This window comes from Tachypleus tridentatus, chromosome 2 (assembly GCF_004210375.1).
Source record: "Tachypleus tridentatus isolate NWPU-2018 chromosome 2, ASM421037v1, whole genome shotgun sequence".
Taxonomy (NCBI): domain Eukaryota; kingdom Metazoa; phylum Arthropoda; class Merostomata; order Xiphosura; family Limulidae; genus Tachypleus; species Tachypleus tridentatus.
Window position 1 is genome coordinate 106178936 of NC_134826.1, and position 26163 is coordinate 106205098.

Sequence of the window (26163 nt, forward strand, 5' to 3'; positions counted from 1 at the left end):
TCTTATCTTTTTGTTCTTTTGTTTTTTAATAAAACCATTAAAAAGTGGTAATATACAAACATGCATACAAAAAATATCCGTGCTCTTCGACCTGTTCACATTAGTGCTAAAAAAACCAAGATTCATCCTTAATGGCTTAGTACAACCAGAAAAAAAAAAGAATCAAAACACATATTGAAATCCAATCATGTACAGTCTTAGCCAAAATATCTCCATACTGTTCTACACTGATGTTATTGTTTATATGCAAGGAGTAGTTATTGAGCAAATGCCCAAGTAATAACACATTAGGTGATGTGTGATCGGGGAAACACATAAGAATTCTTATACTGGTCTGTATAAAGAGTATTTTTTCGTCAAAACACAGATACACACGTGTTTTGTATAGAAAGGAGTGCTTTCGGTAAAAATCTTTTTCGGAACAAATCAGCGTTTTGTTCAATCAATTTCTCTGTACTTGCCTGGTCAAGTACCATAAGTTATAAAACATCAAACTGTTCGACATTCCAGAAAAGGTATGAAGCAAATAGACATTGCAGATACAATAGGATGCTCTCACTGTACTGTTCCAGAACCCTGAAACATTATTGGAATACAGGAACTACAATGAGCAAGAATCTGACACTTTCATCTCTGCAAGAACTTCACATCCCTTGCTATAAATGAATTCATGGTTGTCTTGAAGTGGCTGTGAAGTTTTGAAGCTGATAGTTTCCTTATTGCCTTATATAAAGAAAACTTAATATGACAGGAATAGGTCTGGCTTACTGGAACACTAATTTTAATCTTGAACCTGAATGGTTCGAAGAGAGATGAAAATTCGCTGAGGTCAAAACATGATGTTAAATACCATAAGATTGAGTTCAGTTGCAAACATGATCAAAGGTTCAGCAAAGTGTGTATGTTAGGGGAGATTTAACACCTATTTATAAGTCTGAACTAAATACCAGTAAAATGATATGTTAACTGACTTAACATTTGCTCATTTTTTCTCATCTGCATAATAGTTGTCCAAGGATTCATAGGACTTCCTGACATCATAACTTTACCTTTCTACTTGACGACCTACCAATTGTCACGCAGCTAACTTTTTTCCTATTGGTCAAATAGAACAAACAAATTTTCTTAGTTTTGATTAATTTTTTTTCGGATTACTATTGAGTTGACTCAAGTTAGGTACACTAATCTCAGTTTTGACTGTTAGCCATTGCCAATGCTTTTCTTATGTTGTAACAGTTATGGTGCAAGTTGCAAGATTTTACAGCACAGATTATACATTATGACTCACCTTATTACTCTTACAAACAACATTTTAAAACTTCAAATTTGTATTTTGTAAAAAGAATAATATTAGAAACTATTCAGTAAAATGGTTCACTTATTAACAATTACATAAATCTATCTGACTGAGAATATTTCTATTACAACCAAATAAAACATTGGATCCACCAATGATATGTAAGTGATGATTTGTTACTTTCATGTAAAATGGAGAATTTTATTCAGGGAAATTTTCATTTGATCAAGTTAAATTTTCTAAATTTTAACCCCTCGTCCACGTCTTGGGAGATAGTAACAGTATATAGTAGAAGTCTGCTGGGTTCTGGCAAAATATGACGTGGCTTTATGCCCTGAGCTACTACAGTAGCCATGAAGGTCGACTTGGCCACTCTGAAACGTTACTGGCTAATGGAGCTCTGGTGAAACCGTTACAGGCTTAGGAAGTCTGCAGTGTAGTTTTCTCGCTATAAAAAATTAAAGAAAATGCATACAGATTGACTTAAATGGAAAACAGCAGGACTGTCTGAATTGATTGGACATCAAATGCAAATAAGATTATATGAAAATAAGAACAAAAAAGACAAATGTAGTGTTTATGGAAAGTTTGTTTGTAATTAAACACAAAGCTAAATAACTGGTTATGTGTGCTATGCCCACCATGGGAATTGAAACACAGTTTCTAGTGTAGTAAATTCGCAGACATACTACTGTAACACTGGGATGTGTCTATTGGAAAACAAAGAGAATAAGTAAAACTTCGAGTGAATAATACTGACATCAAACAGACAGAATAATTTAAGTGTTTGGGAAGTATATTTATGGAAGAGGGTAAAATGGGCAGAAATATGGATACAAGACAAGGGATATGCCAAGAAATGTATATACATATATATACATATACATACATACACACATACATACACTGTATTGATCACTCTACTAGTTCATATGCTTAACTCACGTTAGGACCACGGACCCCATGGACAACTTCGGTAACTGATGTGTTACCTGTTGAAACTACACTTGGTAGCAATGATAATACTATCCAAAGGCCGTCAAACTAAACTAAGCTTTGTTTCAAGCTTCGATAAATAAATAATTACTGGAAATAATCGTGACTTTTGGACTACAAGTCTATTTACCTTTACCAAGACCAAAATTCATGCTGTCCCTGTTGTTCCTCAAAACACACTCAGAAAAAATGTATTTCCTTATTGAACACTGATCCAGCTTATCTGTTGTAAAAATTAATGCAAGTCCAACAAGTACTAGATGAGATATTCTACAGACTCCTCACCACCCACCATACAACTTGATTCTCTGGCTAAGCTTCTCAAAACATTGGACAATGTTTTGCAACAAAGGACTACTCAACGTCTTGGAACGTAATGAATCACAATGTTTATTCGATCATTGATTTTGAAATGCTATGCTAATCTTAATTGACAATAGTAGCCACCAGCTGTAATGCATACATGGTATTTTGCATTACTTTTGCAGCTCAGGAAGCAAGGGACCATTATGCCATTTTGGACAATAGCTTTCCATCTCACAATCCTTCGTTTGAGGTTCGAGTAGTAGTGGTTAAAATTTTATCCTTACATACTGTCAAACCTTCCTACATAATTGCTCAGAAAGCAGGGAATGGTATTTCTTTTCAATCATTGGTTGCCCAAATCTAAAACTGATTTAGCTGTGATGATCATTAATATCCATGTCAACTGACTGGCATTGGTATCTTGACTGTTGTTTGGAGTTAGCAGCATTTATCTCATCGTAAACTGCCAGGCATATATCGGGCATTTTTACTTCATTGACTGACATTTAAATAACCCGTTACAGTCTTCATTCTCCCTGACTCATTAATTTCTACTCCAGGCTCTTGACCAAATCGGTGTACCAAGGGCCTTATCTGTGAGATATGGATTCAGCCTATTATTGTATATGCCTTGTAGCCATCACACCTCCTATATTAAAGGACTAAGTTGTCATAATACTGGGCATGAACCAACCAAATCAAATTTAAGTTGCTTATGGGTGCATAGTACACACCAAAACTACACTTAGTCACTACGCTGGAACATTAACAGCTTCAATAAAGATGCTTTAATTGACCACTAAAGTATAGATATTTTCATTATACAAGGTTTTAGTTGACACAGGGAATTGTGTCATTCCTGTTTGCAGAACTGTCTGCTTCTCTATATCTTACTTACACCTTTATAAATGTGTACCTTAGCTATCATAATAATTTAACATATAAATATAATTTTTCTAATGTGTTGCCATTGACATAGGTAAAGCCTAATATTATTCACAAAATTTATAAAAAAATACTATAAAGGTGAAAAGTGTCACAGTGTACAACATTAAATGTGATTTGTTATTTGTATAATGTTCAATGTAGTCTTAATGAAGATCGTAGTACAAGAAATGCTATCTTCATGGTAGGAATGCTTTTGGAGAGCGAGATAGCAATAAAGAAGTACCTTTCATTGTGTTTTACTGATTATAACAAAGTCTTTGGTAGAGTTAAGTGTATCTATTTAATTAAAATTCTAAAATAACTGGATATTGGCAATAAAGACTTGAGAAATTTTAGAACAAGCTATTGTAAAACTGCTTGAGAAAGATTCCTGTATGTGGTTAGGGGACCTCCCAGGGAAAATTCTGTATCTCCAGTTTACGTCCTCTGGGATACAAACATTAACCCATGTGTTTTACGTACGTGGCATCTAATGAAAGAGAGAAGAGGATCCTGATAGTTGAGGGGTATCATTGAATGGTCAGTTTTGTCAGTGGCAATTTGACACATCACTTTCTTCTTGAATTCCTGCAGATAGGTAGCCTCAGAGTGGCTCCCCCTGGGTCATTCGACTGGATTTGTTGGGTTAGGGTCAGTTAAGTACCAGTGTTGAACGTTCTCAACAGGTGCTATGGACATTGTTTATCAATGGCTGTGTTTGGATATAGTTACTAAAAACCCTGATGTAGATACATTGTCAATGTATGACATTGTAGTATGGCCCGTCATAATAACCTGTGATGGGTGGGATCAATGGGCACTGAATAACGTTTTTTCTTATGGATCCATCAAATCCATAAAAAATAGTAAAAACCAATTAATAGGTAAGTCAACATGTATGGAGGACTCTGTTCCAAAGTAACCACCCAAGATGATTCACGTTCCTTGTTTTCTCCTTCTTCATTTTTTAAATAAGAAGTAAATTAGGCAAATGCCTCTCTTTTCATTCAGGAGGGGTTACAGGGTCTTTATAGGTCTCTAAAGTCAATCAAAAATCTACATGCCAGAAGCATTATGGTAGAAACATCTGCACCACACCATAGATAACTATTCCTGTAATGAAAGGCCATTGGGGAAAGGCCTATTGATGTTATTCCCTATGCTAATTTTAATTTTAATTCCTTACGAAGTAGTACATGGAGGTGGATTTAAAGAACATTCCCAAGTCAGAGATACTGACTTCTTTCTCCAGCGAAGAAGTTTCAGATGTGTGACACATCTCAACTCAAGAAGATAGAATAGTGCAATTTACTATCGTTATGATTTTTACATTCACATCACCACGTTTGCCTGCCACTGTTAAGGCACGTTATCTGAACTATAAAATATAACCTTATCCTTCTAACCTTCTCACGCGTTTCCAGTGTCATTGGTTCAAAAACTCTAAGGTACCTTTTGTGGTTATTGAACGCATATCTATTTTGGCAGCAAACGCCATGATACTTAACAGTAAACCCTTACTCTGTCAGCTTTCGTTCTTGCCGTAAATGAATGGAGGAAAAGAGATACTGTTCGTGAAAACTGTAAATAACATATCTTACATGTAGGCTCGGAAAGTGTTGTCCTTTCTCAGTGTCAGTCATATGCTGTTTCACTCTATTCTACTGCTACAGTGGGAATACAGACAGATCTTTCTGTGTCTCCATCAAAATCTTTCTCACATCATATATAGAGTCTTTGCCCTCTCTGGATGCAAGAGTTGACAAGTGTATACCCACTCTTGTATCTGTCTCCATCATATTTTCCCGTGACTGCTTGGGTCCCTCTACTTTGGCTCCGAGGTGCAAAACTTATTTGGTTACGTCCTCAATCAGTGGAAACTTCGTCTTCTGACAAATATCTACCAATTCATTCAAAGGTAGTAGGTTCAATGGAGGTTAATATACCCACCTATTCCCACCTATGTCCTTTCTTTGAGTCGCCTGGATAGATGGGCACTTCGGATTGGAAGCATCATTTTTTCTTTCCTAAACATCTTTTGAACCATTTTTCTGTTCCCGTTTCTATGAATGGTTCGAAATCAGGTTGCTCTGTGGTCTCTGCCATAGTTTGTTGTGGCTCGATGGACAAGATTTCCACTACAGTTTCTGTATTCACTGCTGAATTGTACAGTTAGGACAGAACGTGTTCGTACCCCTGCGTCCCGAGTGGTTTTTTGCTCATAACTTAAAAAGTATCACGAGTAGGTTAATAGAAATATGATATATTATAAATATTATACTAACACACATCTACATGGATTTCTATGTAAATTAACGACAAATAAACTGTTTATAAACAAATAACCCTACAGCAAAAGAAGAGCCATTAGTCTTGTTCCGTCACAAAGGTACGTTTCTCTTGCCCATTAGTATAACTTAATATTGTTGTTAGTTTACAAAAGTATAAAATTAAAATGTATAGACAACAATACTAAAAAAATGTTGGTTTGTTAATTTAGATTCCCCTTGATTAAAGAAACGATTTGAGTTTAAAAATTCTGAGTGTAATTTTTGTATCACAAATTATTATGTATATTTCCTCGCAATGATTTAATGCTTAGACGGTATGGCGGAAACCAACTAAATGTCCCTGCGTCATCGTGAATATCAGATAAATTGTTATTGCTTTCAGTTCTGGAAAGTATTATTTCCACTAGCAAGTGTGTTAGCTCGGCATATTAAATACCCTTTTCTCGAAGGAACACCTTCGCTTTCTCTAGACAGGTAGCAAACTGAGGGAAGACAAGAGGGAAGGCAGCTAGTCATCACCATCCACCGACAACTTTTGGGCTACTCTTTTACCAACGAATAGTGGAATTGACCGTCACATTAGGGACGGCTCAGGTTTCTCCTCCTGGTTGGGGGTTGTGCAGTAGGCTAACAATTTACTCACTTAAAAAACCAGCCTGTTAATGAATCCGCAAGCGATTGCGGCCCTATGTTCCTTCATGGAATCGAGAGGCATTAATAATAATAATAAGTTCAAATATTGATCATCTGTACACGTTATGACCTCTATAACCATCGAACCTTTATGAAAAATGAAAGTGCAAAGCAATTTTATTTGGACATATATATATACACACATATATACAGCGCGAGAGAGAGAGAGACTGTGAACAAATAATTTGTATGTTATCTCTTAGTTTACTACTAGCTCAGAATGGCCAGGTGATTATGGCACTGAACTCGTACTCTTATGGTCACGGGTTTGAATCCCTGTCACATTAAACGTACTCGGTTTTTTAACCGTGGAAATATTATAATGTGATGGTCAATCCCACTATTCGTTGGTAAAAGAGTAGCCCAAGAGTTGTTGGTGGATGGTGATGACTAGCTGCCTTCCCTGCTGTCTTAAACTATTAAACTAGGGACGGCTAACGCGGATAGCCCTCGTGTAGCTTTGCGTGAAATTCAAAACAAACAAACAAACAAACTAGTTTACTGCTATTACTGAATTAAACAGCTGTTAAGCAACGTCGTAAAAACTTTACGTATGAAGTTACACAACCCCCTTCAAACATGTGGTCAGCTATCGGTCAGTTACCTCTTTATTTCTTTGTGAACCTAATGATAACCGAAGAAGAACGAAACGTTGTTCGCTCCTCTACATAAAAATTTTCTCAACGCAAACGAGCCGTTTTTACATATATATTTTTTCTTGAATTAATTTAATGCGTTTTACTGTAGGTGGCGCGAGTAAGTCTGATTTTCTTTAGTAATTAAAGGTAGATTACGTTAACAATATAATTTTATTTGGTTTTATTGTTGATTGATATATTTGATAGCAACAGAAATGGGGAAGAAGCAACATCAGAAAGACAAAATGTAAGTCAAGTATTAATTATTATTGCGATTTAACTAACTGAAACATGAGGGTTATAGATATATAGGGACTCAAAGTTACTTATTTTGATTGTATAACGTTTGATTCTTCAACGTTGTCCCTGCATACCCATCCTCGAAAAAAAGAAATGTAAAGCTCACTCTTTATTTATAATGAAATCATCGGTACTTATGTTAATCACTTTCATCTTTAAAAGAATAAAGTGCTAAACTTCACTAATGCTAATAAGAACTCATTCTGCTGATCACTGAACCAGTTACCGTGATAGCAAAATAAAATTATATTAAAAAACAAACAAACTCGTAATTAGTACCTAATACTGTCTCTTTCTCCAAATCATAAATTTATGTTCTCTCTCCATTTTTGTCTTTTCAAAATACAGTACAAATAAATCAAAGACTTTTTTCATGTTAATAACATGGATAATCCTGTAAGCTTCAATATGAGAACCTTTTATCATTCTTTTCTTGAAAGAAAATAAGAGATATTAACCTATCTATGAAAAATAACTTATTCATAACTAAAATTATCTTAATGGTTCATTCTAAAACTTTTTCAAGTCATTTTTTAGATAAGGAGGCCAAAACTGAACACAATATTATGAGGCATGCCTAACTGGCAATATATATATAAAGATAATTACGTTTTGACTGGTTAATGAGTATGGTGATAAATATACAAAAGTATGCCAACTTTACTAAAAGTAGCAAAGCTGCTGTGCTAAGCTACTTCTTAACACTTTCAAGCTTAATTTTTTTCAGTCATGTTATTGAATGGGTACTCAGAGGATGAAAATATTAGGAACATTTGATGATATCTTGTTGAAATAATACTGCCCGCACTACTTAACCTGATGATATTATTACCCTGCTAAATGATGTAATGAAGGGAGTGCAACTTAATATTTTAAAATACAATTTACATTTATGAAATTAATGTTCATTGAGTTTAGAAGAAACCTAGGTAATGATAAAATCATTAAATGATTAATTAGACAAATGCATATAGGTCTACAATATATTTGAAAAATGAAAAAAAAAGTGTGGATTTTGTTTTTGTCCCCAAACAAAATTTTACATGTATGAAATGTGTGTTAAACATGTTTACAATTTTTTTATGCATTAAGACTTCTTGTCATCTCCATGTAGACAGTCAGTATAAAAATGAAAGGGATACTTTTTATGATCTTCATAATGTGTGTTTTTCATACTGGTACTACTTGTCACATGTAGCAAATGATAGCAGTAACTAAAGTTTATATTAGATTTAGATGCTTTACAGTGTTGATAATTTTATACAAGAAATTGACACACACTACTTTCTATGAAAATTTGATTATGTGCATACAAATAATGTGAAATTTATTGAGAGAGATATGAATGAAACAAACATGAAGCTTGCTATACCTGTAGCATAGGAAAATACCAGGTGACAGTATGTCACTTAGCCTTTTAAGGTTACTTAACATATAAGTCAGCCCAACTTGTATATAATCATCCAACTCAATAATGATTATTCAACAGAAGCTTTACTGAATTCAGACTTCTACTACTAGTTTTAGCCTTTCACATCATGGAAAACTATTCCAGAAGTTATAACTGTAACAGGGAAAAACATTTGCCCAATAATGAGCTTAGACTTGGGATTTTATAGTTTATGCATCTGTCTTGAATATTTTGGATTTATTGGAAAAAATATTGTTCTAGTCCAACAAACCTCTCATAGACAGATTAAGTCTATAATGTTTTTAAAGACTTAAATCAGGTGGCACACACATGCATACATATATATATGTATGTATGTATGTATGTATGAGTCACCTAGACACCTAATTATTCTATTCCTGGGAGAAAACAAGTTCAGATCTTTGGGTCTCTTTAGTTTAAGTGTTTCAAATTAGAAATCATTTTAGTAGCATATCTCTGAAGTTTTTCAAGTAAGTCAGTATCTTTTTTGTTATAAGAAAACCAGCATTAACCACACAACTTCAAATCTGAAAATCTGAATTTTTCACTTTACCACTAACAAGTAGTCAACTGATCAGTCATCTAATCCAAATCCTTATAACACGGCACAGATAGCCTAGTTGCTTTGAGCCATAAAACCCCAAACAGCCAAAACAACCAATCTTTATCACTCTCCAAAACTCTTAACATTTCTCCCACACAACAAATATATTTTCAAATATCCCCACTTTAAATGGACCACTGCACATTTTTAAATGTTGAAGCTAATTTTCAATAGATTAACCTACCCACCAAGACTGACTTTTTTTCCTTAACTCTTTTGCAGTGGGTCAAGGGTGAAAGGCCATGTCATTGCAATTGTTGATTTGCATTAAAAATTTTATTGAACTACTATTTTATAAATCTATTTCAATACATTTGGAATCAAATTGTAGATTATAATTCAAACTTTAATATGATGTATGATCTAGTTTCTTAATTTAAAAGTAAATATTAAAATAACACCAAAATATAATGTTAGTGAGTCATGTGAATGTTAAATACGGCACTGTTTAAAGTTAGATGTTTGTGATGTGAAAATACTAATTATATAATTTCTTGCAAATTAGGATCTCAAATTACTAATATTGATAAACTAGAATATAAAAGTTCCCCAGTGGCACAGTGGTATATCTGTGGACTCACATTGCTAAAAACCAGGTATGATGGTATCAATACCTGTGGTGGGCAGAGAACAAATAGCCCATTAGGTAGCTTTATGCTTAATTTCAAATAATCAGCTAGAGTATAAAATAAGAACCTTGTATCTTTTTATTTTGCTCAGATGTGGCTTATGTATTGTTCCAATTTTTAATGATTTTATTTATTTTATTGCTTTGCTTACATACCCAAAATCCATATTTTCCAGACCCAATTCTGTTTGATGTTTATGGTATTTGAATTTCTAGTTCAGTGAAACAAGCATACAACATTCTTCTAAATTGTAATGAATGGGATAAATGTTATGTTTTATAGAAAGGGAGAGAAGATAGTAAAACCAAACACTGTATTGTGTCTGGGACTTGTGATGTAGAAAGTTGTTTGGGAAGGTGACTGGGGAACAATTATTTTGAAATCCAAAGTACAATTTTCCATCCTTAAAGTGAAATATGGCAGTCTCTCATTATAAGTACCTGTGTGTGCAGGTTTGGTTTAAAGTGTATGAAATTTGGTGTAAAAAGATCAGAACTACTGGGGCTTTTGAACCTCTTCTGAAACTTGTAAATTAAAATATTGTACAATGGATATCTTGAATTAGTCAGCATAATTATACAAACTTCCTCAAAATGCATTTGAGTGGTTTTCAAGCTGCAAAGTGTAAATACTTTTATGCTTTCACTATATTAAAAAAAAAAATTTGCTCAAAAAATTTTGACAAAAACTGAAAAACTTGCTTACAACCTCATCATTTTTTGTCAAAAAAAACCTATGTATCAAGAATTTTATTGGTTATGGCTCATGTATTTTAGACAAACAAAAATATTTGACAGTTGTTCAGATTCTTAAACTGATTTTTATGTTTTCTTGTTAAACTCTTCCATAAAGTTTGTATCTTATGACACTGTAAATGTAGTCTTTCTTTTGATTCAATACACAATTACACTGTGTCTGTGGTCACTGACATAAAATAAGTTTTCTTCTTACCAAACCAAAATTATAACAAGCATACTTGTTTACTCAAATTTTTAACCAGAAGGTTTCATTGAGTGTATGGTTGTAACTTTAAATCCATTTTATAAATATTTGTGTATGTATACTGTTTATTGTATTTTATTGATTCAAAAAAGTTATTGCTGTAATAAATAACTATAAAAAAACAAAAAAACTATACATGATAATTATCTGTATGTTTAACTAAACAGAGTAACTAGTATATATATATATATACAACCAGGGCATTTTTATTTTAAATAACTTGGTACTGGGAGTTAACCAATCATCTAAAGGTATTTTATTTATAATTATCAAGGAAAATAATAAGAATAATTGGAGCACAAAGCAGAACTACCTCATGAACATGCATGTGCTCCTTTTCTCAAAAATGAATATAAACCTTCAGGTAGTTAACAAATTCAAATCAGGATTAAATATTGTAATTTCTTCTACAATATAAAGAATTAGTAAACACAGGAGTAATAAACTATTAAAACTACATTTTCTTTAAATATGCTGGCTTCAGGTGATTTTTATGGAAGACCAATCATTGGTCTTACAACTTTTTTTTTTGTTGTTGTTGTAATAACCAGATTGGTCTTAATGTATTGGAATTTGTATCCCATACATTTATATAATAATTCATTCGGCTTACTCAATTTGATAAAGTTCTCATTTTTGTTATTTGAAGTTATCCCATTTAAGGTTGTTTCAAATAACTCAAAAAATCCTAATTGAATCAATTCTGGATTTTGAATTTCTGTTCACTTTGAAATTAGCATTAATTTATTTCTTTAAAATAGTCATATATTGTAACTTATATATATTTAAAACTAGACAATTTTCAATAAGTCAAGTGGCAAAAGATAGTAGTTCATCAGTTGCTGTTTTGTGACACTTAGCAAGAGAATATGCTTCTATAAAAAGTCATATTGTCAGCATGAAAATAGTAATTATCTTTGAACATATAGATATTAAATTGTTAACATAAATAATATATAAGAGATGGCTAATGTTTGAACCTATAGGAACTCCACAATAAATATTACTGAAATTAAACTTTGTATCATTGACTGAAGTAAAGCATGGCCTATTTTTTAAATAAGGCTTTTAAGATGTCAGACATTTTTCCTTCTACACCACAGTGATAGCATTTAAAAAGTAAAACTGTGTGATTAATGCTATCAAATGTCTTGACAGTGCCAAGGGCACAAACTAAAACAGGTTTCTTGTCTTCATAAGCCTTGATAATCTTTGTTGTAATTGCCAATTGATTTGTATTTACTGAAACCAAATTATGGATTACTTAAAAAATAATTATTTTGTAAGAAAACAATAATTCTATTATAAAGTATTTGTTCAACAGCATGTGCAGATAAAATAGATATTGGCCAATACCTTTCCACTTTGTCTGGATCATCATCCCTGTAAATGGGTATGATTTTGGTAACTTAAATTATCTTTGAAAAATTTTCTGTACTACATGATTTATCTACAAATACAGTTAAAGGTACAGTTGCTGGTTTACTAGTAGATTTCATCTCCTAAGGTAGAACATCATCCCAGTCAGATGAAGTAGAATTTGAAAGTTCTCCAAATGCTGTACAAATTTCAGTTACTGTTGTAGGTCCAAGATACGTGGATTGAACTACTAATTTATCTTAAACTTAATGCCAGTTGGAATGACAACCTACATAGATAAATAATAAAGCTGTCAGCAATACTTTTAGGACCTATAACAAGATAATGAGCTTTATTGCAAATTCGTGAGATTTTGTGTTTAATTCCTTTACCTTTACCTTGTTCTTTATCAAGAAATAACCATATGCCACAAGATTCCTCACTTTGGAAACATCTATTAAAATATTTGGCATTACAGTCAGATATTAAATTCTGAATAAGCATATCAAGTTTCAAGTGTTTATTTTTACTTGATATATTACCTGTTTTGTTTTTTTAAATGATAATAAAGTATTTGCTTTCATTTTATGTAAGAATGTCATCATCATTCAAGTTAAATACTTGCATTATTAAATTTTACAACTTGAACAAATGGAAATGGTAAATTATACATGTTGAGATAATGTTTTCCAAATGAGGAGAAAGCTGAATTGACATTAGGTTCTTCATTTATAAGATAGTTCCAGTTAACAGAACTTAAATAATTTTATTTTTACTTTATTAGAGTGCCATCATTTAATTTTTTTTTTTTTTGAATGGCTATAAATTTAAGCTAATTTGACAAAGTAGTAAAAGATAAAGATAATGCATAGTGATCACAAATATCACAACAGATTACATCTGGAACTACATTGAAACAAGTTGTAAAAATATTATTGAGTGTTGATACTGCAGTCCCAAGAACTCTAGTAGGTTGGTGAATACAAGAGTGGGCATTAATTACAGACATTAAATTATTGAATTTCAAATTTTGGTTTGGGTATACTAAAATAAGTTCAAGTTAGTCATCCAAAAAATATACAGAATTGTTCAAATTAATAACATCAATGAGCAAACCAATGTATCTATAAATTTGCTCCATCTTTCAGAAGTTGGATGATAAATACAGTAAAAAGTGTGACATTTGTTAATAGTGAACCCACATAGTTCAATTTAGTTTGTAATAATAACTAAATAAAAAATAAATTTATATCTTAGTCCAGGGTGAGCATACACAACAATTCCACCACCATGCTCCAGGGCCTACTTTATAATTCAGTAAAGGGGAGGAGGCTTCTCTGTGCAACACCATGACTCAAGAAATATCATGTTTCAAATCACAGTAAACAAAATTGGGTTAAAATATCATCTGTCTTATGATTAATACTTGTAACATCTAAACAGATTGATCTTGGTACTTGGTATAGATTGTATTAGTTGACTCCTCTTTCTCATGGTTTGGGTTGAATCTGGGTTGAAAAAAATGCAACTTTTAGTTTTTCTGCCCAAATTTCAGGAGAAAAACTTCACATCTATTTCAGTTGAACTTTTTCAACAAAGAGTGAAGTTGATCTTATCACTCTTTTTGAAGCTAGCTGTTCATGAGTTTTTATACAGAAACCATTACTTTGAACAAAAGACTTTATATCTTTTGTTGTAATACTTGTATGTATATTTTTTTACATTATTGTTCTTGGTGATTTTCTTTACTTATTCAAACAGTTACTTAGGCCAACACCTAATGTAAACATGGATGAACAAACAGTGGTCTTGTTGGAAAACCAAAATTTGGTACAGCGATTATCCAGCTAACCCCCATCTCATCTTCTTCATTTTTTCCACAAAAAACATTTTTTGAACATACTGCAACATCATCATTAAAATGAAATAGGAAGAGAAAAGAAAAAAAATTGCTTTATTTAAACAAGAGGGAATCTTCAGTAGCCATGGTACTTGACAATCTTATATGCAGGATTAAAGTAAAATGATCTATGAGACCTTTTTTTTTCTTATTATTAGCTATGTTTTTGTGTGCCAGAAGCACCAAGTATGGGGTGCATATATACACACACTTCATTATATTTTATTTCTCATGAGGACCTCAATCAATTTTTTTTCAAATTGAAATTTTTGTAGGCAGGACTACAGTGAATTAATTTGTGAGAACTTGGGCGTGATCAAATACATAAATTGAAAGGGTTTGACTTCCTGAGTTCAAAATTGTAATTATATCTGAAATTAGTGATGAAATGATAAAACTATGAGATAATAGTTTGTACTCGAAAAAAAAAACAAAAACAAACTTGGAGCCATGGCTAAAAATTAAGACAAAAATTGTTGTGGCAGTTATTTAAACATTTCTTTTACCAACAGTGAACTTTCATCACTTTTTCAATTCCTACACCATTCTCCACTGAACTGAAAGCCATGTTACTTTGTACAGCTGAAAAAATAGAGAGCTTTCATTATATGTTTAGATTACTAGCCTATGACTTTTTAAATTTGACATGTTGACAATTGCACCACATCATGACAATGTAGGTTTAGTGAAAGTGATGGCCAAGAACTCAATAAAACTATATTTGTACTAAAAATTACGGGGTTACAATTGGTACTGTGTTATTCAAAACTATTTTCACTTTTCTCTAAGGGGGCTATGTATGAATGTCATTATGAACAAAAAGTTCAGGAAATTTGCAAATACTAATGTATTCACTTGGATTGTACTAAAATCAACTTTAAATAAAATGATAGTTTTAAATTTTGTTATTTATGAAATTAAATTAATTTTTTTTTTCATTGAATAAATTTTGATCCTAAAGTATTTGGTCTAAGAGAGATGTGTCAAAGATTGGTTAAAAGTTTATTTTCTGTAGTTTTATGATATAGTGTGCACTTTTTACCTTAAGTGTGGATATGCCCATCAAAATGACATAGAGTTAAGGAAGCATTTGTCAAAGAATCAGCTTCATTAAGCTTTGTACTATTAATAATGTCATTACACCACAATAAATAATATTAAATATTTTGCATCAAAAACTGATAAGTAAAAAGTGAATGTGTGATCCCTGGCTAATTGAGACCTGTACCTTACTACAATAATTACGATCATCATACTTTGCTGTGATAGTTACAAAGGTAAAATGATACAAGACTATCACAGACTTAATTAATTTCATTAGGAACCAGAACACCTTCATGAAAATTTGAATATATTTTCCAGAGGGATATTTAAAATGTTTCTGAAAGTGTAGAAATCATGATTATTTTGATTATTAAAACCTGTCCCACTCCCTTTTCTTGTTTCACATCTGAATAAAAGATATGTTCTAAACTAGTTATAAGAGGAGAAATTAATAACTATCATAGAAGGTTTCTGGTTAAATCCCACATCTTAATAACAATGTTTCTGCAGCAATTTCACTCTTATTATTTTCTGTTTGTTGTTAAAACCAGAAAACTCCTGATTGCTAGGCAATTCTTTAACACTTGAGCTAAAATTATTAAGCCCTTAACACTTCTAGTAACACAATTTTTATCAAACTGTTACAGGTCCCCACACAAAGCATTATCCTATTATTTAACCTAACCTGGACTACAGTCGTGTTTGTTAGATCCGCACACAAAGCAACATCCTTTTTGTTTAACCTAACCATGCCATGAATGCTTTTGTGTGTGTGTGTGTGTTGGTAAAAATATAAAAGTTTATCAATGTAATGAAATGTATAAGATAGTTTAGGATTGTACATTATCTTTTATAGGGACTCAATCACAATTTTGTGTAATAAAACATGGGAAATTACTGAAACTGATTCATAAGAAAGATTTAGAACTTGAAAGAACAGGTAATTAACATAACTGTGTTTTATCATATAAGTACTGTCATAAAAATATTTTACTGATCTACACATATTTCACTTCATAATGAGCTTGAAATATTAGCTTTTACAGTCACTGAGATTTATCACTGAAAGTGCATATTTAGTGTGTTTAATTAATATTAATTAACATGAAATCTTTCTGGCAACAGTTATCTACTTGTATTCCAAATGAATATATTTCCAAACCTTCACTCATGGTACTTTAAACACAGGATAAATGGCTTAACCTATTCAATTAAGAGGGAATATGACAGGGTTGACCATGATTTGTAGACCTTGACCAACACAGTTGGAGAACAGATTGATCTGCATCAGTGAACCATATTTAAAGGTCTTTAAATAAACCTTAAATTAATACTAACATCCCCCATGTTGATTATTTCTCTAACAGAGAACAAGCATTTTCACAATGTTCAAGAGTTTGTTAAAAATAGATAATTTTTCAACATTCAAGAGATGTATATTAAGCAGTTGTCCTGTATGTGCATATTTGCTAAATGGAACAGTTTTCTTGCATGCAATTTATCTTTCATTAATTCCTCACTATAAAGTGGAGGAGGAAGTTAAATTTTTGTTTTTCTGATTTCAAAAGTTACATTGAATGATAAGCCAAAGTGTCAGATTTGAAATATAGTTGTATAACAGTTGTTCTCTCAGTTTTGAGTTGCATCTGTACAGCTAATAAAGTTAGGATTTGACTCTGCCTCACTTTAAACATGTATGTCAGGTTAAAACCCATGGTCTCTTGAAAACTGTTACAACTAGATATTTGAACTTTTTAATTTATATGTGGTTTATCTGTTGGGCATTATCAATAATTTTGTTTATTATATTCTAAAGTATTTGAGTCACCATTTCTCAGATTTTTGGTCTACTTGAGCTAGAATCACTTCAGGTACTTGCCTTAATTTATTACTTAATTACATATTATATCTGGCTGAAAGGATTATTTAATTTCTATCTTTTTAACTTGATTTATTACTTTTTAACATGTTATATCTTACTGAAGAGATTATTGAATTTCCATCTGGTTGAGCTGGAATAACTCTAGATATTCAGTTTTGATTTATTAGTTTTATATATATACATACATACATGTATTACTGAAGAGATTTAACTTCCATTTTTACAGGTATCTCACATGTACAGAGTGGAGTACATTCTATGGAGGGAAAAAATCAGGTTGTACATATGTTTAATATTCTGCAGTATCTATATGTATAGTTATATAGGTGTATTCTTTTTGTTTAAAGTACATTTGAGATAAAGAGATTGTATGGAAACCATACTTGTTGTTTCTACTTTTTGTTTAGATTTATATTGTACAGAAAGAAGTGATGAGACTTTACATAGGTATGAAAATAATTGTGGTAACTTATGTTGAGAATAAAATAATTTTGACAACCAGAGGGTCACAATAAAATAATGGTGACAGAAAAATCATTGTGCTAACTAGTGGTAACAGTAAAGTCACTTTAACAAGTAGATGTAGTATTAGCAATCATTATGACAACAAGATGGTTAAAATAATTTCTTTCACTACTAGTAGTGACAGTAAAATCATTATGACAGTTAGAGGTCATAGTAAAACTTCCAAAACATACTTATCTGCTTACACTATAGCTATTTTTGATCTGTCCAGGGTTTCCACTTTTTGTTCCTCTGAGCATTGAGAACACTTGCTCCAGTTTTTTATACCCCAATCAAATGTCTTATGCAGAATCTAATTTGCAAATTTCTCCACCACCTTCAATGTGCTTTTTATCTTGGTATTGTACATAAGCATCTCATCCAGATAATGTAATCATTTTTTCTCAAGAAAGAATTTGGCCTATTTAGATTCTCAGCTAATAGATCCACTTTTGGACCTGTGAGGTCTGTATTGGTACCTTTGATCACTTTAACCAGATTACAGTTTTCTCATATTCATCTTACTCTTAAGACTGTCCTGAGGTATTTATCTTCATTCTAACTTTTGTCTGAAGCATATAAACATTCACCCTCAGCAATTTTAGAATGAGTTGGGGATTTTGTTGATGTCTTCTTCAGTCAGGTTGTCTTCTTCCATTCTTTCTTTGGTTTCCTGGCTGGTTTGTTGTTGGGATTGATTTGGTAGAGACACTTTGTTGTAAGGGGTTCATTTACCAACTTATGGTCACAGGGAATTGTGGAAAGCTCCTTTTCTGTGTTCCATGTTATTTCCTGGAGTTACAGAGATGTTATAATCCTAAATTGATACCTATCATTTTTATTCTTTTTATCATCCTTGACTTCTCTTCTTTCTGACTCTAATTTGAGAGTATTGGCCCTTGGTGTTTCTCAACCCTTTCTTCAGTGGTCAGGTCTATGGGTTCCCATAATAGGATCCATCCATATTCTTAAGGATGTTCAGTTCTGACAGATTGCCCCTTGATGTGGATTCCTGTACATGGTGAAGGACCTTCCAGATAAGGTTCTGTACTCTGGGATCTAAACATCCACTTGTGTGTTTGCCATGCATGGAGACCCATGAAGTGAAGAAAAGGATCTTGGTGGTTGATGGGTCCAACTCCAACACACCACTTTGGCCTTGAATTTCTGTAGGTGGGTGGTCTTGGTGGGCCCCATCAAGATCAATCAGCTAGTTTATTTGGGCCAGGGTCAACTGAGTGCCAGCATAAGACATCCTCAACAAGTGTAGTGGACATTGTCTGATACTTGTGTTCGGCTGTAGTACTCACAAAACCCTGGCATTACTGTAGTGCATCCCCTCATAGGGCTCCATGGTGGGTTGGATCAGTGGGCACCAAAATATTTTTTTTTTAATTATGGATACTTCTCAAATAAAAAAATGACAGCATAGAGAAAAATCTGACTACTGGCAAACGACCTCACATTGATGACTGTGTATGGTCAAATTCACAACTTGAATCTGTCCTGCGATTTTTAATTATACATTCTTTAACTGAAAAACCCTTAGCGCAGATGTCTCCATTTTTTTATTCAGAAGTGTCTAGAAGGGCTTGCTGGCTTACCTAAATTGGTAAAAAAATTACAGATTTTTAATTATACATTCTTTAACTGAAAAACCCTTAGGGCAGATGTCTCCATTTTTTATTCAGATGTGTCTAGAAGGGTTTGCTGGCTTACCTAAATTTGTAAATAATTACAGTCTGGGAACATTTTAGTGGAAATAGCTTCATCAGAACATTCCAAACTCTACTTGAAGTCGAAGGCCATTGGGGATATACCAATTGAGTTTACTCCTCATTCTACTTTGAATTCTTCCAGAGTAGTTATAGTTGAGAGGGATTTAAAGACCATTCCAGAGTCAGAAATCCTCGCAGGTTTTCTCAGCCAAGGTGTTACAACCGTATGCTGAATTTTTACTCATAGAGTCAGGATTATGAAGTTGACAAATGTTCTAATATTAACATTTATAACATTGCATCCTCCTACCACAATCAAGGCAGGATATCTGAATTGTAAGGTACTGCCTTATATTCCTAACCCTGTTAGATGTTTTCATTGTCAACGATTTGGTCACTTGAAAATATCTTGCCGTGGTTCCTTAACATGTGCCTATTGTGTTGGTAAAGACCATGATGCTTTTGAATGCCAATGAGAACTGCATTGTATTAACTGTAATGGTTCACATCCTTCCTGTTTTACTTCTTGTCCTAAACGGGTAGAAGAGAAAGAAGTACAACTTCTCAAGACAGTTCATAATATTACTTATTCAGAGGCTTGGAAATTACTATTCCCAATTTCATCTTGGACTCATGCTGCTGTAATCCATTCCACTACTACAGTAGGAGTCCAGACAGACTTTTCTGTGCCTCCTACAGAATCCTTAACAATGCATCTTAATTTAGTACCCTTCAAAATCAACAAAGTTAATGAATCAGTATCTTCTTCTATCTCTGTTCTTACCATATCTTCCAGTCATTGCCAAACTTCACCTTGTTCCAGCCCAGGTGCTTTCATGGGGTCTCCCTCTCTTGACACCCCAAAAATTAATCCATTTGTTCACATCCTCAGTCACAAGAATGTATGTTTACAAACTCTGACCTGCCTACTCGACCCAAAGCAGGATCACTAGAGAGTGACCGACCCACATCCAGTAAAGAAAAAAATTGTGGTCGCAAGCAGAAGGTCTGTGTGCCAATTTTTCCTCCAAAATAAATAAAAATGGCCATACTAATCCAATGGAACTGTCCAGGTTCTCAATCAAATGTGAATGACATCAAGGATTTGATTGACTTTTATCATCCCAAATGTCTTTCTTTACAGGAAACATTTTTAAAGCCTATTAATACAGTCAAAATTCAACAATACTCCTTATACTGAAATGGCAGGTTATGTGTAGGACAAGGACATGGGGGAGTGACACTGCTGGATAATCAACATGTGCCCATCTGGTTCTTGTCATTGAATATGCCCTTGGAGGCTGTAGCCATTCATATTTCCTTGGGTCGTACCATCACTGTTTGCTCTCTGTGCCTTATTCCTGAAAAAAATATCATGTGTTAGACTTTGATGCCCTCATTGAACAACTGCCATCCCCTTTTTAATTTTAGGGGTTCTTAATTGGCATAATCCCCTCTGGGGTGGTTCTCGTATTGATGTGAGGGGTTGTGCTAGAGAGCATATACATCTGAATCACAACCTGTCTCTCTTCAATACTGGTTCTTACACTTATTTTCATGTACTCAATCACTCATTTACTGCTATAGATCTTTCTATCTGCTCCCCTTTACTTTTCACTTGCTTTTCTTGGGAGGTTGACATCAATCCAAGAGGTAGTGATCATTTTCCTATCATGTTAAGAGAGATTGACAGTGGTCAGTGCCACCTTACCTGTGTGCCTCAATGGAAGCTGGACCAGGCCAACTGGCCCTTTTTCACTGCTTTCTTAGAACTTGATCCTGTCATCTTATGAAAATCATTGATATATGATTGTGTAGCAGCAGTAACTAACTGTATTGTCCAAGCAGCTGCTCAGTACATCCCTAAAGCCTCAACATCTTTCCCACGGCATCCTTGCCATTGGTGGAATTCTGCTTGTTCAATAACACGAAAAGCTCAGAAATGTGCTTGGGATAAATTTTGTAGATATCCCACGCTTACAAACCTCATTGCATTTCAGCAAGCCTGTGCACAGACTTGGTGAGTTAGATGTCAAAGCCAGAAGGAATCTTGGATTAAATATACCTCCAGCATTTCTTCAACCACCAGTTCAAAAGTCATGGGGGACAAGATCCAGAAGGTTAGTGGATGATAAACCTTTGCCCTCCTCTCTATCTTAATATTCAATGGCCATGAAGTTGCTGATGCTCAGAGCATTGCCAATACTTTTGGTGAATGTTTCTCACATGTATCTAGCTCTTCAAACTCATCCCCTTCCTTAGCTGTTACAATGCAAGTTGAACATCTGCCTCTTTCCTTTTTGCCTGATCATCCCTATGACTGCAATCACCCTCTTACACTGATGGAACTCAAACTTGCACTTCATTAGTCTGGCAATACATCAGTTGGACCTAAAGATATACATTATGAGATGCCACTCCACCTTTCTCTTGCCTCTCTCACTATTCTCCTGGCTGTCTTTAAACGGATATGGCAGGAGAACATCTTTCCTGATGCTTGGTACCAAGCTATTGTACTCCTTATTTTTAAACCTGGGAAGGATCCAAAGATTCCTTCAAATTACCATCTCATCGCTTTAACGAGTTATCTCAGTGAGACCTCATAGAGGATGATTAATGCTTGTCTTGTTTGGTCCCTTGAATCAAACAACCTTCTCTAACCCACTCAACGTGGGTTCCAAAGTTAATGCTCCACAATAGACCACTTGATTTGCTTTGAAACATCAGTCAGAGAAGCCTTTTTGAAGCAACAACATCTTGCTTCTATTTTTTTTATTTAGAGGAAGCTTATGATACAACATGGAGATCATGGCATTTTGTGAGACAGTTGCTTATATAGATTGCATGGCAATTTGCCACTTTTCATTAAGCATTTTCCACCAGTGTGGATTCCTGTACGTGGTGAGGGGACCTCCAAGGGAAGGTTCTGTTCTGTCTGGTGACCTTCTCTAGGATCTAAATATCCACCCACGTGTTTGCCGTGCATGGCGACCCGTGAAGGTGAGGAGAGGATCCTGGTGGTTGAGGGGTCCAACCCTAACACACCACTTTGGTCTGGAATTCCTGTAGATGGGCATCCTTTAGGTGGCTCCCCTTGTGCCAATTGGCTTGTCCACTTGGGCTAGAGTCAACCAAGTACCAGTGTTGGAAGTTCTCAACGGGTGTTGTGAACATTGTGCCTGATGCTGGTGTTTGGGTATAGTGCTCATGAAACCCTGGCATTGCTGCATTGTCCTTGCATGACATTGTAGTGCATCCCCTCATAGGGCTCCATGGTGGGTGGGGTCAGTGAGTACCAACATTTTTCTTTTTTCCTATGGATCCTTCAAAAAATTTAAATAAACTAGTGAAAAAACAGTCAATAGGTAAATGACCACGTCTTGAAGACTCTGAGCAGCAATCTTCGACATCTGTTACACACATACCTCATTTTCTTATATTACATTTTCTTTCAGAAAAACCTTTAGGGCAAATGTCCCCTTTTTTATTCAGAAGGGACTAGAGGGTCTTGTTGGCTCTCCAAAGTCAGTAAAGAAGCTTCGATCTGGAGACATAGTTGAAGCATCCACAACCCACCACAGTGAACTCCTCTTGAATTCAACGGCACTTGGAGATATACCTATTGAGGTTACTCCTCATGCTACCTTGAATTCATCACAAGGAGTTATTGTTGAGAGGGATTTGAAGAATGTCCTCGAGTCAGAGATTCTTGCTGGTCTCTCTGCTCAAGGAGTTTCTGCAGTGAGGCGCATCTCCACTCGCAAAGATGGAGTTACACTGCCAACAAATACCCTTGTTTTGACATTTACATCATCACGTGCACCTGCCACCATCAAGGCATGTTATCCTTTTTCAGAACAGATGATCTGCCATTGTTCCATTTGGCCTTTGCATCCAGGCCCAAATGGATGACTTGGGTCTGTCCTGGATAACATTGCAGATTCTACAGGTCAGCCCATCCCACCATGGCTTATTACAGCCCCCAAATGTGTCCTTTCTTTCAGTCATCTGAAAAAGGCAGATACCCCAGATTGGAAGTACCGTCATTTATTTAATGAACATCTTTCAAACAATCATTCCGTTCCCATTTATACAGATGGTTCCAAATCAGATAATTCAGTGGGCTCTGCTATGGTTTGCTGCGGTTCAGTGGTTGCGCGCAGAATCCCCTCTACAGCTTCTGTGTTCACTGCTGAACTGTATGCCATATCTCTTGCCCTGGATCATATTGAAGCAGTACTCCAACTGCACTATTTATACTGACTCGCTTAGTTCTATACTGGCCTTGGAATCGCTACACATTGGCTCACATCCTGTTCTCTCTGATATTCAAAACCGACTGGCCCATTTCTCATTAACTGCTACTTCTATCCAGTTTTTCTGGATACCAGACCATGTTGGTATTCGCAGGAACGAGCTTGCAGACACGGCAGCTAAATCTATCTGCTCCGGCACTATCACCACTGTGCCTATTCTGTACATGGATTATGGTCTTGTATTCAAGACTTGGCTCCGTGCCAGCTGGCAGTCCACTTGGAGTGAGCAACGCGACAACAAGCTTTTTCAAATAAAACCCTATATTGGGCTTTGGCCATCTAGCTTCCGTAAGGCCTGGAAGGAAGAAGTTGTTCTAACTAGACTATGCATTGGTCACAGTTTTTAACTCATTGTTTTCTTTTATCTGGAACTGATGCACCAGTGTGTAGTTTGTGTAACACTCAAATCACTATCAGCCACATTTTACTTTCTTGCCATCGTTACGATTCCCAACGACGGCAATATTTTGAACATGTTTTTTCCCAGGGTTTATCTGTAACATTGGACAGTGTTATTGGTGATGGTGACTCTGTCCACCTTGATAAGGTTTTAGTTTTATAATGGCCATTAATCTTTTTAACCTCATTTAAGTGTTAGATATTTATTCATTACACCTTTTTAATTGTGATTCCCTTTTCACAGTTTCATTCTCTCTAATTCAATTTGACATTGAAAAATGGCCAGAACATTAAATAACTTGACACCAGGACTGGAAAGGCCAACTTCATGTGACTAACGGTGGTTCTTGAACTTACCTGTTGCTAGAGTAAGTACTTTACAACTTCTTTTACTCTGCTTTCTCTCTCACCATTGTAAACTAGGTTTCAACATTGGTCTTATGCTTTTTCTGTTTTTCAATGATGTTTTGTTTTACCTTCATTTCCTGTTCTGTATCTTACTACATTTAATTTATTTTTACCTTTTTACCGGACGTTTGGTGCAGATATCCTAGCTGCTTTGTGCCATAAAACACTCAATCAATCAATTAAGCATTTTTTAACAAATTGCCAATTCCATGTCAGTGTGGACTTAACACTTTCCTGTTTTTCCCACAGGAACTTGAAGTCCCTCAGGGTTGTGTTCTGAGGGTTGCACTTTTCATTATAAAAATTAATGCCATCAGTGAACAGCTACCTCATACAGTTGCAAATGGCCTTTTCGTTGATGATTTTCACATCTCATGTCAGTCATCAAGTATGAGGTTCATTGAGTGGCAGCAACAAACTGCAATCAATCATATACTTAAGTGGACCACAGCAAATGGTTTTCAACTTTCCCTAAAACTGTTTGTGTACATTTCTGCTGCCGACAGGGTATTCATCCAAATCCAGAACTTTGTATTGATGATGATGTACTTCCTGTTGTCCCTGAGGCAAAGTTCTTAGGTCTTACCTTTGACTGTAGATTAAACTTTATTTCCCATATCAAGCACCTTCACGTCAAATGTGTAAGAGCACTGATCATCCTCCATGTCCTCTCTTCCCCCTCTTGGGGAGCAGATCAATACTCCATGCTTAAAATTTATCGTGCCCTTATTCAATCCAAACTTGACTATGGGTCTATGGTTTATGGTTCTGCCATAACCTCAGCACTGAAAATGCTGGATTCTATCCACCATCAGGGGCTTCAGCTTTGCACTGGGGCCTTTTGTACTTCTCCAGTCCAAAGTTTGTACGTAGAGTCCCATGAACCCCCTCTGTATATTTACCATTTGCAACTGTCTCTTATGTATGCTTCCAAAGTTCACTCTTTACCACAGCATCCTACTTTGGGTTGTGTGGGTCACACTTTTCAATAATAGAAAATCTGCCATTGTTTCTTTTAGCCTTTTTATTCAGGCACAATCAAAAGAATTGAATATATCTTTGAATAGCATAGCAGTATCAACAGTTCGGCCTCTTCCACCATAGCTAATTACTATCTCCAACTGTGATCTATCTTTGAATCATCTGAGGAAGGTCAGTACTCCTGATTGGAAATATTACTCTTTATTTGCTGAACATTTTCAAATGATCCATCCATTCCCAAATATAGAGATGGTTCAAAATCAGGTGACTCTGTAGGTTCTTCCATGGTTTGTTACAGTTATGTTGTAGCACAAAGAATCTCCTCTATAGTTTGTGTTCACTGCCAAATTGTATGCCATTTCTTTTGCTCTGAGTCATATTGAAACTGTGCAATATATAAATTGTATGATCTGTGCTAATTCACTCGGCTGTCTATTGGCCCTAACATCATTCCATGTTAGTTACCTTCCTATTCTTATTGATATCCAAAAAAAAACTGGACAGAGATAGATGATAGAGTGAGATAGAACAATTTGT

The 26163-nt window shown here is 34.5% G+C and overlaps 1 protein-coding gene across 5 annotated transcripts in view; it reads left to right on the forward strand.

The window, feature by feature from the left end:
• The first annotated feature begins 7243 nt into the window (after positions 1 to 7243).
• The window catches only part of LOC143244779 (RING-type E3 ubiquitin-protein ligase PPIL2), a 58603-nt gene continuing 39683 nt past the window's right edge, over positions 7244 to 26163 (forward strand). For 2 of the 5 annotated variants that reach the window (XR_013025317.1, XM_076490085.1), the window contains exons 1-2: positions 7250 to 7395; positions 17527 to 17576. Coding sequence is in view for 3 of the 5 variants with exons in the window: in XM_076490085.1 (XP_076346200.1) it covers positions 17559 to 17576 (18 nt within the window). In the remaining 2 variants the exon portion in view is untranslated. Of the gene's footprint in view, positions 7396 to 16274; positions 16359 to 17526; positions 17577 to 26163 lie in introns of all 5 variants that reach the window. The other 3 variants (XM_076490086.1, XM_076490087.1, XM_076490084.1) reach the window with 3 other exon arrangements.